Source organism: Leucoraja erinacea, chromosome 5, assembly GCF_028641065.1.
Source record: "Leucoraja erinacea ecotype New England chromosome 5, Leri_hhj_1, whole genome shotgun sequence".
Classification (NCBI taxonomy): domain Eukaryota; kingdom Metazoa; phylum Chordata; class Chondrichthyes; order Rajiformes; family Rajidae; genus Leucoraja; species Leucoraja erinaceus.
Window position 1 is genome coordinate 29,155,659 of NC_073381.1, and position 21,152 is coordinate 29,176,810.

The 21,152-nt window shown below is 42.4% G+C and overlaps 1 protein-coding gene across 1 annotated transcript in view; it reads left to right on the top strand.

Annotated features, from left to right (window-relative positions):
- LOC129697081 (grainyhead-like protein 1 homolog) overlaps window positions 1-21,152 on the top strand; it is a 91,145-nt gene that overhangs the window by 41,879 nt on the left and 28,114 nt on the right. Inside the window, 2 exon segments of the mRNA XM_055635299.1 lie at window positions 2,751-2,862; window positions 7,220-7,314. Coding sequence (XP_055491274.1) covers window positions 2,751-2,862; window positions 7,220-7,314 — 207 coding nt within the window.

Below are 21,152 nucleotides of genomic sequence, written 5' to 3' on the forward strand. Positions count from 1 at the left end.
TGCAGCACAATTTTATTTAAGAAACCAAAGTTGCAAAGAGATCTTGACAGTCTTTGAAAGAAGAATGTTTTGTAAATATTTTTACTGTGAAGCTGAAGCTCTGGCCTCTTTCTGTGAAGAAGATTTTTACATTGTGTGACAGTGAAAAATGGTTACAACAATTCACAAATTACTTCTTATCCTGCCAGAGACAGGGACTTTAAGACTTTTGCCTCCATCACAGTGAGGAGGCGCCTGGTGAACTCACTGTGGTGGATGTTAATTTGTGTTTATTGTATTTTTTGTTATTTATTATATGTATGACTGCAGGCAACGAAATTTTGTTCAGACCGAAATGACAATAAAGGAATCCAATCCAATCCAATCCAGTTTGCTGATTTGGATTAAATCATTTTACATTGTCCCTCGGAGTGAAAACCCGCTATTAGGTTTTTAGATAATTGAATTTTAACCCTTGGGTCCATTTATGAACCTTTCTCTTTCTCAACACCAGAAAGTAAAACTTTCCAGAGTAGAGTGCAACTTTATTATCATTTCCAGGTTTAATTGTAGTCGGGTACATGAATTTACAAACTCCACTTCCACCAATGTCATGATTCCCTTGTTATATCTAATATAATGGAATGACTCCCTATGCATTGCTCCTTTAGAGTGTGGCTGAGGAAATTGACATACTATTCCAAGGTGCATTTGCCATGCACTCCTGGGATGTGATATGAACAAGTCTTAGACAAATGGCAGGAACCTGACTTGGGGTAGATTCCTTAGAATTAATTCTTGTCTTGTCTTGTGGTCATCACTCCCGAAGAGTCCACCAGGGACTATACTGGAAGTATCCTACAACTACTAGGGACAGTTTTTACATTTACCAAACCAATTAACCTACAAACCTGTATGTCTTTGGAGTGTGGGACGAAACCGAAGATCTCGGAGAAAACCCGCGCAGATCATGAGGAGAGCGTACAAACTCCATACAGACAGCACCCGTAGTCGGGATTGAACCTGGGTGTCCAGCACTGCATTCGCTGTAAGGCAGCAACTCTACCGTTGTGCCACCGTGACTGCCTGGCTCTCCCCACTGACAATAGGTCCAGGAGTCGGCCATTCTGCCCACTGCACATCTGCTCCACCCCAACCGCTGTCCCAGAAAGGCACTTCACAGCACTCCATGACTTCCAAGCTCTGATCAGACTTTTGATATTCTTTCTACTACCCCAACCCCCAACCTGAGGCCCAATTCAGGCGTATCTATTAATTATCTGTACTTTGTGGAACAGAGCAGCCTGCATTAGAAAAGCATGTCCTTTTGAAGTACCCAATTCCCTGAATATTAGATGCTCCTGATTTTTGCAATACACATAAGGAATAGTAGTAGAATTAGGCCGTTCAGCCCATCAAGTCTACACCATTCACTCATGGCTGATCTACCTCTCCCTCCTAACCACATTCTCCTGCCTTCTCCCCATAACCTCTGACATCTGTGCTAATCCAATACCAGGAACACGATGGAAATGTTGATCACTTCTTCTGTCGTCTGTTTCCACCCTTCTTCCTGGCAAGCAGTCTGCACCCCCCCTCTTCTCGAGTCTTCAATACTCTTCCTCTTGGACTTCCCAATCGGACCTCTTACCCTCTTTGACCATTTCATCTCCAAATGCCATTGCGACACCAACTGGCGTGACTTCTCCACTCCCCTCATCCATTTTGGCCTCACCCCTCCGAACACCCAATGCTCCGTTCACTTTGCACCAATTCCAACCTCGTCATCAGACCTGCAGACCAGGAGGTGCCGTGCAGTCTGACAGGTTGACCTCTGCCTTGATGCTGGGTCAGACATCATCTCTCGCACACTTCCAAAATATAAAGGTCCTGATGCAGATTCTTGACCCGAAAGGATTGAGTATAAGAGTAGGGAGGTTCTACTGCAGTTGTCCAGGGTCTTGGTGAGACCACACCTGGAGTATTGCATACAGTTTTGGTCTCCTAATCTGAGGAAAGACATTCTTGCCATAGAGGGAGTACAGAGAAGGTTCACCTGGGGTGGGATGGCAGAACTTTCATATGAAGAAAGACTGGATAGACTTGGCTTGTACTCGCTAGAATTTAGAAGATTGAAGGGGGATCTTATAGAAACTTACAAAATCCTTAAGGGGTTGGACAGGCTAGATGCAGGAAAATTATTCCCGATGTTGGGGAAGTCCAGAACTAGGGGGTCACAGTTTAAGGATAAGAGGGAAGTCTTTTAGGGCCGAGATGAGAAAATCTTTTTTTACACAGAGAGTGGTGAATCTGTGGAATTCTCTGTCACAGAAGGTAGTTGAGGCCAGTTCATTGGCTATATTTAAGAGGGAGTTAGATGTGGCCCTTGTGGCTAAAGGGATCAGGGGGTATGGAGAGAAAGCTGTTACAGGATACTGAGTTGGATGACCAGCCATGATCATATTGAATGGCGGTGCAGGCTCGAAGGGCCGAATGGCCTACTTCTGCACCTATTTTCTATGTTTCTATGTTTCTATGAAGTTGACTATTTTTGTCCACTCACAGATGCTGCTCGACCTGCTGAGTGTCTTCAGTGTATTATTTGTTCAATCAAAGTATCTGTAGCGGACTATGAATGTTTATTGGCCTTTCCATCAAGCCCAGGGATTTCTTAGCATTTATATAATTTCCATTACAAACTAGCACTGGTGAAAGTTTCCATGTGGTTGTTGCGATGAACAGTGACAATGACCATTTCTTCCCATTTTCAGAGCGTAATAATGGTTGTTTTCGGCGATGATAAAATCCGTGATGAACAACTCAGGCACTGGAAATACTGGCACTCCCGGCAGCATACTGCAAAACAGCGCTGCATTGACATCGGTATAAAACTATTACTTGCTTTTCTTCAGAAACAAACCACTTGTTTAAAAGGAATTAACAATGTATTTGGGATCACGTGATGTGCTGTGATCCCCATGTTGTCCCTGTGGACTGAATATTTTGCTTTGCCCTCACATATACAATAATTCACTGTGGAAAATATGGTATGGGTATCCCTTCCTTCGATGCACTTATAGGTTTGCTATCCTTGGGATGAACCAGAACAATGTTTGGAGACGTGGGAACAGTCTTAAGGTGAAAAAGATCAGGTCACCTTTACAGCCTCTGGCAGACCCTGACCTCAGAATAACACCGACCTTTTTGCTGGAGGGTGTTGAGGTCAGAGAAAACCAGTCTTGAGAAATGTGATATGCTCAGACATTCTTGGAAAGACCTGCCTGTCCCTGTTAGATTGATGAAACATCTGAGTGCAGGTTGCCCCTCTTAGCCTCACAGAACTCTACTGTAGATGTCCCTGATTGTCGCGACTGTTCTGTGACTTGTTTATGGAAAGAGCGCCACCCATCCCACTAATTAGATTCACTAATCACCAGAGGACAACTAACCAAATGGAACACTCAGCAACATGCACTTTCCAACTTCTGAACTGTTAAATGCTACTGACGCTGAGCCACTTATGTTGTGGAACCTTTTGCTTCCCCACCTTCTGATTCAAGTCACATTGGGATGATAATTTCAGAGGATCTTGATTTGAATCCAATGCACAATGCTGTGGGGAAACAACTTGTAAACAATACTATCCCACATCCGTGGGTAAATACATCTGAAGTTATTTTTAGGTTGTAGTTTAGTTTAGAGATGCAGCGTGGTAACAGGCCCTTCGGCCCACCAAGTCTGCGCCGACTAGCGATCCCCGCACACTTACACGATCCTACACGCACTAGGGACAATTTACAATTTTACCAAGCCAATTAACCTACAAACCTGTACATTTCTGTATGGTGGGAGGAAACCGGAGATCCTGGAGAAAACCCACGCAGGTCACAGGGAGAACATACAAACTCCATATAAACAACACCCATAGGCAGTAGAGTACCCGCGTCTGTGGCACTATAAGGCAGCAACGCTACAGTCAAGTCAAGCCAGGTCAGCTGCACCACCGTGCCGCTGTTGTTCTCGGTTTCCCGTATATTTTTAATCTTATTAGTATAATCTGATTTCTTGAGTTAAGCCTTGAGCCACGCATTTGCATTATTGGCCTGTCCGCCCATTGTCATATCTGCGACATCACCTGTTTTTACTAATGTGCTGCTGCTACTGCATTCTCTCCTGGATTTGGTGTACCACATTCATCTACTCTCCGTAAATATGACATCAACCTAAACTGTTGCCTGTGTCCTCATTCTCTTCACAGCCTGCCTACCAATTCCTGTGTTACAAAATGAAGACACATTTTTTAAATTTTCCCTGCTCTGAAATCTCACCCCCCTTTATCTCTGTAATCTCATCTCGACTCCAAGGAACTGCCTAACTAACAGAGAAGCATTTCTTCTGTTCCACAACACTCTAAGAAGCCTCTAGCCTGTACCCTGTTGCCGATCCCTGAATTTAATCGTCCCACCACAGACATACCCTAAGAAATTCCCTGCATAAACATCTTTGGTGGGAGGGGAAAGATTTAAAATGGACCAGAGGGGGTAACTTTTTTTAATCAGAGGGTGGTGCTGATAAGGAACAGGCTGTCAGAGGAAGTGGTACAATTACGACATTTCAAGGACACTCGTTAAAGGAGACAGGTACATGGAAAGGAAAGGTTTGGAGGGTTATGGGCCAGAGAGCACACAAGTAGCACTAGCTCATTAGGCAACTTGGTTGGAAGGGACAAGTTGAGCCCAAGGGTCTGTTTTCGGTCTGTTTAACTGTGACCCTCTGACTAATCCTTTGATTGTTTGTCTTGACATCATCTCATGTGATTTTGTATTTTTTTTTTATTTAACAGGCTCTCACAAAAGCCAGATCTAGAGAGTTTATAGAAATAATCTGATTCTTTTTCCTGGCAATCTGCCAACATCATTACGATCCGGGATCTTGTGTCCACACAATACCTCCCCTTAAGTTCCATGCAATAAGTACACACCTTGCCCAACTTGTATATAATTCCTTAAAATGCTTAAGGATTTTATAGTTTTTGGCTAAGTGTAGAAGTGAACCCCAATGACACTTGGAATATCTGTATATTAATTTGTTCGGCATGGACTTGTAGGGCCGAGATGGCCTGTTTCCGTGCTGTAATTGTTATATGGTGTTATATGGTTAAAGACACAATATAAATGGAACTTGTTATTGAATCAGTGTTAATTACAGTTATAAGGTGATCCACATTGTTTGGGCACAGACGTAAAAGTATGGCACAATGTGATGGCAAGGAGTTTTTTGTCCGATGAAGACATTTCTCGACCCGAAATGTCACATATCCATGTTCTCCAGAGATGCTGCCTGACCTGTTGAGTTACTCCAACACTTGTTTTGACCGGCATTTGCAGTTTCTTGTTTCTACAGTTTTTTGTTTCATTGGTCTGAATTGTGTTTGAGTCTTGTGTCTGAGGGCTGATTCTGCGAACTGACTGTGGTGTTGGGTTTCGCTTCTACACTTAGCCAAGGACTCACTGCTTGTTGCTTTGGTTGTCTCCTTAAGCATTACAAGGAAGTACATCTGAGTCGGGTGAGGTGTGTACTCATTGCATGAAATTTAAGGGGACGTATTGTGTCGGCACAAGATCCTGGATCGTAATGATGTTGGCAGATTGCCAGGAAAAGGAATTAAATTATTTCGATAAATTCCGCAAATTTGGCTTTTGTGAGAAATTATTCTTTTGAATCGGGTTATTTTTTCCCCCCCCTGGAGGATCAATGAAACTTGAGGAATAGGAGTTCAGCACAAGTCACCAGTGAGGGTATATGTTTGGCAAAAGACTGGAATTGTGCTCAAGGGTAATTCTATTTCAGAAAGCATCATGAGTTTGGAGTTTAAGGATGATATTTAATCCTGATCTTTAGTCGGTCATAAACTGACACGTATGCAAATTCCCTTCTTTCCTCAACTTTTAACTGTGAAAGACCGCAGAGATTTGCCTTGCAACCTAACAACAATAGCAAGGTTCAAATAATTATAGGTTAGTCATAGCTGATTGTCATGCAAGGCGTCAATGCATATTGTTGCAATTCCAAACACATGAGTCTAACCTGTGAGGCCTTGAGTTGATTTCTGAACAGAACTTTTCATTAAAGGCAAAGCTGAACGCTGCACAACCCAGCCTGCAAGTCTCCTGAAAGCCGGGTGCAAACCATGCATACCTGATTTAGAAGATATTCCCACCTGTAAATTACCTCTGGTTGGTAATGGCAATTCATTAGGACTGCTGACATGGGATGAATTTTGAGGCAATTTGTTTTAGTGAAGAAGCTGCAAAGAATAGAAAGGCTGAGAACATCAGTACAGAATTTGGACATTCAGATTAACTGTCTAATCTGGTTAAGAAATGCAAATTGCTAATTGTTTGAGGGAGTATTAGTAGCCCCTCTTGACACCGGGTTAATGTCTACCTTAGACAGTTAACTCCTCCTTACCCTCCAGCTCTCCTAGACTACTGGGAAAATCAGTGCTTTGGTCTTGACCCCGAGGCCCTCTGCTTTGAGACTTCACATTTGGAATAAGGTAATGCAGACACATGGCCCCAATCAGCCAGACTGCCAGAGGGTGCCAATTGTCAGGTGCTTAGTGCAGCTTTAAGGCCACTATGAAATCAGGCGAATCTGAACAGCAATGTAAAGTGTTAGATAATAGCAGGATAATACGGGCAGCTTTGCATTTCACAACAACCCATTTTTTGCACTCATCCTCCTAGTCTCTGAAAAAGTTAAAGCTCCAGTAAGCATCACGTCTGGCAATTAAATTTGCGTGAGCAGTAAGCCTGAACAAAAGCACTATCAACTTCTGAAAGGAAGAAAAGCTAGTGTGTGGAGACGGAAGAAACTGCAGACACTGGAATCTTGAGCAAAACACCGAATGCTGGGGGATCTCAGCAGCATCTTTGGAGGGAATGAAGAGATGACATTTTGGTTCAGGACCCTTCATACTGCATACACCCTACGTTTATGCGCTTTCAGCACACAATGTTCTATGTTGGGAGCACGTTCAGAAACTTTGCCTGGCAATGTTAATTATTTTGCATATGGTATGACTAATGGGAAAATGGTGATTCAGTGTACAGATAGCTGTTTGAATCCAAGACTTGAACTTGGCAAGGCACAAGCAGTTTTAAAACATGGTTTATAAAAACTTTTAAAAATTGCATGAAATAACAATTTGCTCCTCATTTCTGTGATTGTTCCGCAGCTGATTACAAAGAAAGTTTCAACACTATCAGTAACATTGAAGAAATCGCTTACAATGCCATCTCTTTTACATGGGATATCAGTGATGAAGCTAAGGTAGGATCTTTCCCTGCATGGTGGCATGCTTCTGTTTATCGGGGTTTCTGAAGACAACTGGGTTACGTGGGGCAGTGGTAGAGTTGCTGCCTTACAGCGCTTGCAGCGCCAGAGACCGGGGTTCAATCCCGACTACGGGTGCTCTCTGTACGGAGTTTATACCTTCTCCCGGTGACTGCGTGGGTTTTCGCCGAGATCTTCGGTTCCCTCCAACAATCCAAAGACGTACAGGTTTGTACATTAATTGGCTAGGGTTTGTATACTTGGTATGTGTAAATTGCCCATAGTGTGTGTAGGCTTTTGTTAATGTGTGAGGATCGTTGGTCGGTGCGGACTCGGTGGGCCAAAGGGTCTGTTTCCACGTTGTATCTCTAAACTGAACTAAGTGTCCACATTTAGCATTGTCCATGCCTTCATCCATAAACTCATATTGTCAACCTGGGCTAGTATGCTAAAATGGGCCAAATATCTCCTTTCTGTTGCGGCTCAATGTTCACCATGCAGCAAATCTCAATGCAGTATGTGAATTACCATGTGTTACAGTATAATTACTACCAGGAATGGATCATCAGACTCGTGTGATGTTAGACTTAAAGGAGCTTTTGCTGACTGATGCTGGCTGCAAAAGGGAGCAGCTAGACTGGCATTTAGCAGCCTTGCACTCAGTGATGTTTCAGAAATGTTGGCAGGTGGTTTCAGGGAGGAGAAGAAAACATAGCTGCCATCTTATGGATGCTGGGGCATTGGGTCAATCATAGCGGCTTTTATAAACTTGTGTGGAGCAGCAGCAATTAACAACGTGACCATCTACAATCTGTATAAACCTTTTAGGGTTGGTGCCCTTCTTCAGACATGGAGCATTCTGCATTCTACGCGCTGCTGAGTCACTGCAGCATTTTGTGTTCCAGGCTCTGCTCAGTTACCCAGTCTGAAGAACAATCCTGATATGAAACGTAGCCTTTCCACGTCCTCCGGTGATGCAACCCCACTTGCTGACTTACTTTAGCACTTTGTGTCCTCTGCAAGATTCCAGCATCTGCCGTTCCTTGCGTCTACAGCTACAATCTATACATCATCCCCCTTCACCATCCTCATTAATGTTGTTAAGTACAATTAGAAACATAGAAACATAGAAAATAGGTGCAGGAGTAGGCCATTCGGCCCTTCGAGCCTGCACCACCATTAAATATGATATGGCTGATCATCCAACTCAGTATCCCGTACCTGCCTTCTCTCCATACCCCCTGATCCCTTTAGCCACAAGGGCCACATCTAACTCCCTCTTAAATATAGCCAATTAACTGGTCTCAACTACCTTCTGTGGCAGAGAGTTCCAGAGATTCGCCACTCTCTGTGTGAAAAATGTTTTTCTCATCTCGGTCCTAAAAGATTTCCCCCTTATCCTTAAACTGTGACCCCTTGTTCTGGACTTCCCCAACATCGGGAACAATCTTCCTGCATCTAGCCTGTTTCTATAAGATCCCCCCTCAATCTTCTAAATTCTAGCGAGTACAAGCCGAGTCCATCCAGTCTTTCTTCATATGAAAGTCCTGACATCCCAGGAATCAGTCTGGTGAACCTTCACTGTACTCCCTCTACGGCAAGAATGTCTTTCCTCAGATTAGGAGACCAAAACTGTACGCAATACTCCAGGTGTGGTCTCACCAAGACCCTGTACAACTGCAGTAGAGCCTCCCTGCTCTTATACTCAAATCAAATTGTGAACTTTAATTCCAGCCATACCTGAGTTGTTGGTCATTTTTAGTTTTTGTTACCTTGATTGATTAATTTGAATATACAGTTTGGAAACAGTCCACATCGACCATCAACCAACATTCACTCTAGTTCATGTTATTCCACTCTCTCGTCCACTCCCTATACATTAGGGGCAATTTACAGAAGCCAATTAACCTGCAAATTCTTAAAGTGTTCTTACTGGGAAATTCTCTTCACTTTCTCTTTCTTCCCTTCCCTCCCTTGTTTCTTTTGTTTTGCTTGGGAGTCTCTTCCCAACCAACTTGCAGAGGTGATGCACTCGTTAGAACATGTTGAAAATACGTCAAATTAGAAGAGAAGGCATTCCTTGATTGCTCCTTGATTGAAAGCCTTGATTGTCAAGGGTCACCCATTCCTTCAGCAACGCCAAATTACTCCAGCAGTTTGTGCCTATCCTCGATTGTCAATTCAGCCAAGAAGTACTGGAAATTATTTAGCAGTGCTTTGGTCAGTGTTTGGGGAAACTGATTGATCTTATAGAAATATAAAATTCTTTCCAACCTCTTAAGAGTTTTATATTCTATTTCAGGCTAGTTGCAGGAAAAATGTTCCTGATGTTGAGGGAGTCCAGAACCAGGGATCACAGTTTAAGAATAAGGGGTAGGCCATTTAGGACTCGGGTGAGGAAAAACCTTTTCACACAGAGAGTTGTGAATCTGTGGAATTCTCTACCACAGAATGCAGTGGAGGCCAGTTCACTGGATGTATTCAAGAGAGTTAGATTTAGATCTTGGGGCTGATGGAATCAAAGGATATGGGGAGAAAGCAGAAACTGGGTACCTGTACTGATTTTGGATGATCAACCATGATCATATTGAATTGCGGTGCTGGCTCAAAGGGCCGAATGGCACAAATTTTCTATGTTTCTATGATTGCTGCTTTGGTTGAGACCTCTTCCATAAATCTATCTCTACTTGTGCAGAAAGGAACTGCAGATTCTGGTTTACACTGAAGATAGACACAAAATGCTGGAGTAACTCAACGGGAGAGACAGCATTTCTGGAGAGAAGGAATGGGTGATGTTTTGGGTAAAAATAGTCCTATTACTCCAGCATTTTGTGTCTCTCTCTACTTATCATGTTCTTGTCAGGGTTTGATACAAATTCATTGTCACACAGTAGTATTGTAATGATGTTAATTGTGTGACGCTATATATTTATTGATTTTACGGAAGAAATGTACTGTTTTACTTTGGCCAAGACTGTGAGGGTAAGTAAATTTACCCACAGGGTCATGTTAAAATGGTAGGTGTGCTGCAACATAGGGATGGTTCTTGGATATTTGAGAGATACTAATAGATTTGGCATTCATTGTATTGAGACAGTGATGGTGGGCTCTCAGTAGTAGCAGATTGATGCCATAGAGTGCCTCAATAGGCTGCTGAAGAGGGCAGTTAAGAATGAATCACATTGGTGATAGCCTGCAGCCATATACAGATACCCATGTGAAATATGTCAATGTCAAAGTCAATTTTATTCGTCACATATACCCGAAGGTGCAGTGAAATGAATTTGCCAGCAGTGATACAAAAAATATGAAAGGTGATGTAACAAACTGGCAGGCATTTTTACTGAATTCATTATTTTATTTCCATTTCCTTAAACTGAGTTCAATTGTGCTGGTGTAATCATTCAAACTTGCATTCTGCTGATCAAATCTGCTAGACATCAAAACTGTCAGCACCTGAAATAAAAAAAAGGCAGCTGAATGCTGAGCGTTGCTTTGTCCTTGATCCTTCCATTTATCTAGTTCTTTCTGCATTTCATGCCTTGAAATTGTCATATTTTGTCAAGTCTTCAAGAGTGGCTAATTGTCATATGTACTGACAATGGAACAAAGATTCTTCCTTGCAGCATCATAATGGGCCAGTAAACGCAATATACATAGATAATATATAATAAACAAAAGATCAGTAAATTAATAACCACAGTTCTAGTACAAAATAAAAGTTCTTAGTGCAAACAAAGACAGTCCATAAAAGTTAATAATTGAGCTTAGTATCATGTCCAGAACAAGGGGTTACAGTTTAAGGATAAGGGGGAAATCTTTTTGGACCGAGATGAGAAAAACATTTTTCACCACAAAGAGTGGTGAATCTCTGGAATTCTCTGCCACAAAAGGTAGTTGAGGCCAGTTCATTGGCTATATTTAAGAGGGAGTTAGATGTGGCCCTTGTGGCTAAAGGGACCAGGGGGTATGGAGAGAAGGCAGGTACAGGATACCGAGTTGGATGATCAGCCATGATCATATTGAATGGCGGTGCAGGCTCGAAGGGCCTGCTTTTTTCCCATATCCCTTGATTCCTTTAGCCCTAAGAGCTAAATCTAGCTCTCTTGAAATTGAAGTCTAATTGAAGACATAATCTTAGGTCTGCTTTTAAGATAACTTTTCCCACTGTTCTTTACAACAGCAGAGAGTTAATAAAGCCGTAGAACCTGCTCCATTATCTCTGGGACATGGATAAGAAGGAGTAATGGGCTCCTGAAATGAAATCCCCCTCTTTCCCAAAACTATAGTGCTGGGACCCCAGCTATTTACGATATATATTAATGATTTGGACGAGGGAATTGAATGCAACATCTCCAAATATGCGGATGACACAAAGCTGGGGGGCAGTGTTAGCTGTGTGGAGGATGCTGGGAGGTTGCAAGGTGACTTGGATAGGCTGGGTGAGTGGGCAAATGCATGGCAGATGCAGTATAATGTGGATAAATGCGAGGTTATCCATTTTGGTGGCAAAAACCGGAAAGTAGACTATTATCTGAATGGTGGCCGATTAGGAAAGGGGGAGATGCAGCGAGACCTGGGTGTCATGGTACACCGGTCATTAAAAGTAGGCATGCAGGTGCAGCAGGCAGTGAAGAAAGCGAATGGTATGTTAGCATTCATAGCAAAATAACATGAACTAGTGTGAATGTTGGTTGATGGTCAATGTGTACTGTTTCCAAACTGTATATTCAAATTAATCAATCTAGGTAACAAAAACTCAAAATGACCAACAACTCAGGTATGGCTGGAATTAAAGTTCACAATTTGATTTGAGTATAAGAGCAGGGAGGCTCTACTGCAGTTGTACAGGGTCTTGGTGAGACCACACCTGGAGTATTGCGTACAGTTTTGGTCTCCTAATCTGAGGAAGGACATTCTTGCCATGAGGGAGTGCAGAGAAGGTTCACCAGACTGATTCCTGGGATGTCAGGACTTTCATATGAAGAAAGACTGGATAGACTCGGCTTGTACTCGCTAGAATATAGAAGATTGAGGGGGGATCTTATAGAACCTTACAAAATTCTTAAGGGGTTGGACAGGCTAGATGCAGGAAGATTGTTCCCGATGTTGGGGAAGTCCAGAACAAGGGCTCACAGTTTAAGGATAAGGGGGAAATCCTTTAGGACCCAGATGAGGAAAACATTTTTCACACAGAGAGTGGGGAATGTCTGGAATTCTCTGCCACAGAAGGTAGTTGAGGCCAGTTCATTGGCTATATTTAAGAGGGAGTTAGATGTGGCCCTTGTGGTTAAAGGGATCAGGGGGTATGGAGAGAAGGCAGGTACAGGATACTGCGTTGGATGATCAGCCATGATCATATTGAATGGCGGTGCAGGCTCGAAGGGCCGAATGGCCTACTCCTGCACCTATTTTCTATGTTTCTATGTTTCTATACAGTAGCCAAAGATTACTCATTGAAGAAAAACATTTCAAGTTTAATTTAAGCTAAATACTGGAACTTGCCTTGAGAGAATGTTCTGTTAGGCCACAATGTAATCGGATAGGAATGGCGACAAATTGTGATGTAGCTTTGGATGTGATTTGGGTAATTTGAGAACAGTATCTGCCGGGGACTTGCATCGTAGACAGTGGACTGCATTTTCCTCCGTTCTTATTTTGTCACTTTTCAAAGCTGCCTAAACAAAATAATTATCATTTGTTAAAATCAAATTACTTAACAGCTTGAGGATGGACATAACTGAATACTATCATTAGAAGAAGAAGGGTTTCGGCCCAAAACGTTGCCTATTTCCTTCGCTCCATGGATGCTGCTGCACCCGCTGAGTTTCTCCAGCATTTTTGTGTACCTTTGAATACTATCATTGCTGTGTTGTGCTTAGCAAGTTTAGCAAATTCACCTGCAAAGTTACCAACATCTTCATTTTGTTATAATTTTTTTCCTCTTTAAAAAAATATTGTTACTTGAAATAGTTGCAAATTACCAAATAAAGATGGGTGTGGGTTTATGGTTCTGGGAATAATGAAAGAACGCTTTGGTAAATGTGGAAGGTAACAGGAGAATGGTAAATAATTAAATAACAAATGTGGTTTTTAATGGGGCTTTAATATGTTGCAAAACAAAATGGTTTATTGGCAAACATGGGTGTATGTGGTGATGTCAATGTGCAAACAGATCATTACATCTCCTGGAGCCAACAGGTATATTAAACCAGCTATAACTTTCAAAGGAAGGGGTGGAAAAGTTTAAGCCTCAGACATCGTGGCTAAATTAGTGGCTTTCAAAAAGGGATAAAATAAATATAGAGTCCTATTATGTTTTTAGTCGACTATCCGTACATCTCCAATCTGGTCATAGTTGGAGGAGTCACGTGTGTTGTTGCATGGCTACGGGAGAGAAGAGATGAGATCACAACAGGAAGAAATTCATAAAGGAAATGAAAAAAGATTGCCAGGAAGAAACTGTTTTGTGGTAACTGTGCCTCATTAGTGGAAAAAATCTGTGTTCCTATATTGATGCTTCAGCCACCTCAGGATCCACAAAACCATAGTGGCGGCTAGTCATCCTTAATTGTACCTCAGCAGTTGAAGAACTACTTGTTTTATGGTTAACCTATCTTAGCTTATTATTGTGACATAGCTGCAGCAATAACTCCAGTTGTAACAGTTGGAGATAACTCACCAATACAATACAATACAATTTACAATTTATTTGTTGTCATTTGAACCCCATTGAGGTACAAACAAAATGTTGTTTCTGCAGTCATACACACCAGAAAGAACCAAGACACAACACAATTTACACAAACATCCATCACAGCGCATCTCCTCCTCGCTGTGATGGAAGGCAAAAACTTATCTCTCCCCTGCACTCCCCATTCCCCTCCCGATGTCAGAGTCAAAGCCCCCGGCGGGCGATGGTAATTGTCCCGCGGCCATTAACGCCGCGCCGGATGATGCAAGGCCGCGCTCTGGGTCTTGTTGTTGGAGCCCCCGGCGTGCGCTATCAAATTCCCACAGCCATTCCAAGCCGCGCCGGGCGATGATGTAAGGCCCCGCTCCAGGTACTCTTCAACCCGGCAACTCGGGCGGGTGAAGTTGCCGTTGCGGAAGCCCCGAAAAGCGGTCTCCCAGCAGGGACCCGCGGGCTCCCGGTGTTACTGTCCACCAGACCTGCGGTAAGCCTCCGAATCTCCGGGGTCAGGTCGCAGCCGAGCACCACCACAGCTCCACCCGCTCCGAACTCGGCCAGCTCCACGATAGTGAGTAGGTCCGCAGCTCCGCGACTGGAGCCCCAGGTCATTCCTGCTGGAGGCCGCTCCACAGTGCTAGGCCCCAACAACAACGGAGACCCGACAGAGAAAAGGTTGGGTTCTCCGTGCAGGGGATAGATTTTTAAAGTTTCCCCCGCCCCCCACACACATACCCACACACATACACAAAAACAATAATAAAAACTACATTCAAACGAGACAAAAAATAATAAAAAGACAGACGGACTGCAGAGGCCACTGCGACGTGAGTCGCGCCAATATGTTGAAAGACGGAACAGGCAGCATCTCTGGGGAGAAGGAGTGGGTGTCGAGACCCTAGCCTCGACTTAAAACGACACCCATTCCTTCACCCCAGAAATGGTGCCTGTCCCACTGATTTACGCCAGCATTTTGTGTCTGTCTTCTGTTTAAACCAGCATCTTGAGTTCCTTCCTACACAATATGTTAAAAGACCTATGCAAAAAGGAACAGAAAAAAAACTAGCAAGAATTCAGTTGAATTACTAAGATATTAGCAATATCAAAAATTAGACCAAATCTAGAAATTTGAGATTTTGTTTTTACGTTCTATGAGTCTGTTAACTGTGTTTGAATTGCCTGAGAAGTTAGAGTGGACAAGATATTAATGGAAAAAAATGTGAATAAAAATAAAAACAACAGGAATAAACGGACAACATTAATGCCACATTTTGGGATTTGTACTCAATTCCCACAGAATGTTTAAACTGTTACACTTAAGTATATTTAAATGCATTTTTTTTAAACTCGAGGGTTTCTCACAGTTTATAGTTCTCCTGATAACCACAGGGTGTGCCTGCCCTAACAAAATGGAGGTTGTCATAACAATGAGACTGGTGTAATGACGAAAATTGACTACTGGAGATTTTTTAATCCAAATTCTGTGAGATCTAGGTGTAGTTGTAAAATTGACCTTTTATTGCCCCTTGTGGTGGGATGAGCCTACATCTGAGGCACAAGATTCAGATTTGTTTTTTGTCGTGTACACCAGTGTGCAGTGAAATTCCTTGTTCACATGAAGCTCAAGTAAACCATATATGTAGTGTAATGATAAATATAGCAATAAATAAAACAACGAGCGTAAAACAGAATGGTGCAAGATTGTAGTGCAACCTGTGGGTTTAGTATGGGTTTAGTATGGGTTTAGTATGGGTTTAGTATGGGTTTAGTATGGGTGATTAGTACAGAAATTATGAGGAGAAGGCAGGAGAATGAGGTTAGGAGAGATAAATCAGCCATGATTGAATGGCGGAGTAGATTTGATGGGCCGAATGGCCTAATTCTGCTCCTATCACTTATAAGCTTATGATCTTTAGCTGCAGTCACAAAAATGTGAGGATTGCCAATCAGCAAAACATTTGAAGGTGTTAACATTCAAACCAATAACTTTTTAGATTTAATAAGACTGAAGGGTATGGGATCAGTTTATGAAAGTAGTGAAAGGTTAACTTTGATCTAATTGATAGTTGGCACGGGTGCAAAGGGCTGAAGGGCCTTCACCTCCTACTAAATCTTATGTTTTTATTCAAAGCTGAGAGCTGATTTAATCATCATTGGTATATTACTGTCACGTACCGAGAGACTGTGAAAAACTGCTTTTTGCGAGTAAAGGAATGGCTTACTAACCAGGAAACTGAAATTCTGCGATCTGAACTCTTAATTAAAAGGATGTTGATTGAGAAAAATGTAGTTTCCTACTTTAAATCCTATGAATAAAAATGTACACATCCATGTGGTTAATCGTGATTCCATACATTGAAAGGAATGAGGAAACGTGCACATAAGCCGGTTTCTTAGCAGTAAAGCTCTCTTATATGGGTGAGTTGATTGATACAAAGAAGTGATGGGCAGTTCTTTTAATTAGAAATTCAAACTCCATTTCATGTTTTTTTTTAATTCTCTCTTTTCCTCTCTGTACTCGGCCCCAGATGTCAGAGTTGACATCTTCTTCATTGACATTCAGTCTTCTTATTGTCCGATCATCAGTTCAGTTTCTTGTAAAGAACTCTGGGCATTAATTTGTGATCTACTGTACTTGTAAAACAAAATGGTGCTAAAACAATGGACATTCACGTCAAATTACAGCATCTTCCTGTTGCATTCTACAGGTTGCAAAGTATACAGACATTAAAAATCTAGCAGCAACTTCACAGAAAACAGACACTAGTAGTCTGACATTTTATATTGCATATGAATTGCATAGCAGGAATCGACCACTTAGCTCCTCAAGCCTTTTTCACCATTTAATAAGATTGTGATTTTTATCTCAACTCTACAATCCTGTCCATTGTGGTAACTTTCAAAGCCCTTGCTTATCAAGAACTGATCTAGCTCTGCTATAAATATAGTAAGTCACTACTTCCATCCCACTCTCAGGACCAGAGTTTTAAAGACTTGTAAACCCTTAAAGAAATCAAATAACTTTATATAGGTTAGAAATAGTCATCCACTTATCTTTAACCTGTTCACTGCCAAGTTGTTTTTTATTAATGGCCATGATCCAAGTATACTCGTGGGTGGCACTGAACAGGTTAACAGTTGCCCCCTAGAGCAGTTGGTGGGCATAAAATTGTCACCCAATGAGCAGTTCTTCTCCAGTGACTCTGCCTCAGGGATTCTGAATCTGATCTTGGTTCTGGAGAGGGAGCAAGAGAGAGGGAGAGGGAGAGGGATTGAGAATGATTCCATCCTGATTTAATTGGCGAAACTTATCAACTTAAACTGAGTGACATCCTTTCATTGGGACCTAGTGACAGCCAAAGGCAAATTAAAATGATTTGAATGTTGGAGTTAGCTGGGGTTTTTTGTCCAATGTTTTGAAACTACTTCTGAGTTTTTCCCAGGGTATGAGCCTGCTCAAAACTGCCTCGCCCCAGTGTTATCTGTTATTAATCTGAGAATAAGAGTGATTTCCCAAACAACAAAAATACCAGAAACTCAAAGGATAAACTAGTGATGGATGCTTGTGTAATGACTGGACCTGTTCGGCAACTAATTTATGGTGGCTGGATGCTAAAACCGGCACAACCTGATTGTCTATATTACAGCAAGCACACCCAGTTTTTTTTAAGAACTGTAGTTAACTCTTGGAGAGTAAATTTCCAAAGTGCTTTCGGAACTCCAGAGAACCACCATTTACATGTTTAAGTGGATTTTGAACAACTGTTGACTGGACCAATGGCTCTTCAGTAAAAACTACAAGAAGATACACTCCTGGAATTTCAGTCTTTTAGGGACCAGAATTTCCATGGTGTGGGTTTGTCATTGGAGGAAGGTACCAGGGCAGCACTCAAGTCTTGTTGTGGTCCTGAGCCGTCTGCCTGGGCCAGGCATGACGGGTAATGCAGATTAGACATTCAGTAGGACACAGAACATCAACAGAGTGTGCCAAATGCCTTCATCTGTGTTCATCCATGTCGCCACCTTCAGAGAGCTATGTACCTCAACCTCTAGATCACTCTTCCACAAATGTAGCAATAAAATAGTCTAGAATAGTTCAAGGAGTTTAGAAATATAATTGGGGCTGGTTTGACTGAAGCCATCATGCCTTGGGATCAGTGTGGATGGAAAGATTCGTCTTTAGGAACTTTCCTGCCAAGCTTCAGATATAATGGCTGAGTCAAACTGCAGGAACTGCACCCACTGCAGCAATGTGAGAGCAGCAACAACGCAACAACACATGCTCCTGCTGCATGTTGCAGGTGACTGCATCAAAGGAACACATGTGATTCCGATCAGTCGGCTCCAATATGCGGCTTCCCAAAGTGCAGGGAGGAAGGAGCTTCGACAGTTCTGCAGACCTAGATTCCCATGAATCTTTCAGAGCCTTATCTGTCCAGGCTTGCTGAATGCCCAGAGGTGTTTTGTAGCTGTTTATTTGCATAATAGAGCATGTAGATTTTGTAAGGAGTTAAGAAGGTGGACTTGCATCATAAAACCTGGTGTAATATCTTCCCAGTTTAATCTCTTCTGTCAGTCACGGTTCTCTGAATGAAGTCAGCTATGGTCAGCGAACAGAGCATTGAAATATTTTTGTACAGACAGCTGTTGCTGTGGTGTGAAGTGGAACATGGTTTGAATGGATTAAAAATTCACTGAACTTGTCCTGTCCCCTGCCATAATATCCACGATAGACAGGAATAATACAAATGGCTATTTTAAACATTTTTAAATCCTAGGATTGCCTATGGAAAATCACTGTGGAAATGTCAGGCAATTAATTTTAATGGGAAGCGTTTAGTGAGAGTATGATTGTGGTGAAGGAGACTTAGTAACAGGTTTACGTACAATTGTGGTTTAATATGAAACAACCACATCTTTACAAAATGGATTTTGCCAACCTGCAATTTTAGGCAGGCTATTAGTAAAAATGTGTGAAGGGAAATTGAGCAGAATTTGTGAAGCTGGCAACAACTTTGAGCACTATATTTTGTTTCGTACAGACTTTGTATTTTTGAAGTACCTGTAATGCAAACTCTGACCTTACTGAATTGTGTTTTTATATTTTAACCTAAAAAGCCAGATGCCATTCCTGTCGCATGCACACGATATGCAAATAAATCCACAAGAAGGGTGACAATTTCTATCCAAAACTCCTATCACAACAGCGAGGGTGAAGTACACACAATGTCCAATGGATTCAAACACAAGGAATTGCAGATGCTGGTTTACAAAAAAAGCACAAAGTGCTGGAATAACTCAGCAGGTCAGGCAGCATCTGTGGAGGACATGGATAGGCAACGATTCAGTTTGTGACTGAAGAAGAGTCTTTCTTTTCTTCAAATGGATTCAAGCTGTTCTAACCTTCTGTCTCCTGTTCTCAGCAGCTTAATGTCAGGCTGAAACTTCACTGCACGACTGGGGGTATGTTGTAATCACTGAGGTGCCGTTGCTCAAATAGGATATTAAATGGAGACCCTGGCTGTTCTCTCTGGGGGTGGGCAGAAACCGTTCCATTGCATTACGTGTAGCCAAGCCAGGGTTTTCTCTGGTGATACAAGACACGTCAGATGCTGGAATCTGGAGGGGGAAAAAAAAACTGCTAGAAGACCTCAGCAGATTAGTCAGCATCTGTGGAGGTAGAGGGATGGTCAACATGTCAGATTGAGACCCTGCATCAGAACTGAGAGTGTAGAGAGGAGATAGCCAGTGTAAAGACGTGAGAGGGAGGGATGAGGCAGGGGCTGGAGGGTGAACCAGGTGAGGAGGGGGGATGATGGGCTGACGGAGCCAGGTGGGGGAGAGATAGAGTTGGCAAATGGTGGTTAGTGGGGATAGGTGGAGATGGATAAGGAGAGAGAGGGGGGGAAAGCAGATGGAGGCAGGTTGGGGAAGGAGAGTGGAGGTGGGGTACTGTTTTACTGTTGTCTTGGACATCCTTCAAAGACAACATCACCTAAGTAGATTATCTGTTTTATCGCATTATTGTCTGCAGCACCTCTTCGTGTGTTGTTTAGTTTAGTTTAATTTAGATTAATTCAGTTTAGTTCAGTGATACAGCATGGAAACAGGCCCTTTGGCTCACTGACTCCACGCCGACCATTGATTATCCGTCCACGCTGTTCCCAAGAATTGATCGACTGGGCTTATATTCACTGGAATTTAGAAAGAAGATAGGGGATCTTATAGAAACATATACAATTCTTAAGGGATTGGACAGGCTAGATGCAGGAAAAATGTTCCCGATGTTGGGGGAGTCCAGAACTAGTTTAAGAATAAGGGGTTGGCTATTTAGGACTGAGATGAGGAAAAACTATTCCACCTAGAGGGTTGTGAATCGGTGGAATTCGCTGCCACAAAAGGCAGTGGAGGCCAATTCACTGTGTTTTTAAGAGAGAGTTAGATTTAGCTCTTAGGGCTAATAGAATCAAGATATATGAGGAGAAAGCAGGAATGAGATACTCTTTTTGGATGATCAGCCATGATCATATTGAATGGCGGTGTTGGCTCGAAGAGCCGAATGTCCTACTCCTGCACCTATTTTCTATGTTATCCCACACTCTCACACACAAGGGGAAATTTAAAGAGACCAATTAGCCTACAAACCCGCACATAACCATATAACCATATAACAATTACAGCATGGAAACAGGCCATCTCGACCCTTCTAGTCCGTGCCGAACACATAATCTCCCCTAGTCCCATATACCTGCGCTCAGACCATAACCCTCCATTCCCTTCCCATTCCATATAATATAACTATCCAATTTATTTTTAAATGATAAAAACGAACCTGCCTCCACCACCTTCACTGGAAGCTCATTCCACACAGCTACCACTCTCTGAGTAAAGAAGTTCCCCCTCATGTTACCCCTAAACTTCAGTCCCTTAATTCTCATGTCATGTCCCCTTGTTTGAATCTTCCCTACTCTCAGTGGGAAAAGCTTTTCCACGTCAACTCTGTCTATCCCTCTCATCATTTAAAAAACCTCTATCAAGTCCCCCCTTAACCTTCTGCGCTCCAAAGAATAAAGCCCTAACTTGTTCAACTTTGGGATGTGGGAGGAGACTGGAGCAAACTGCAACTTTGTGTGTGCACATTTGT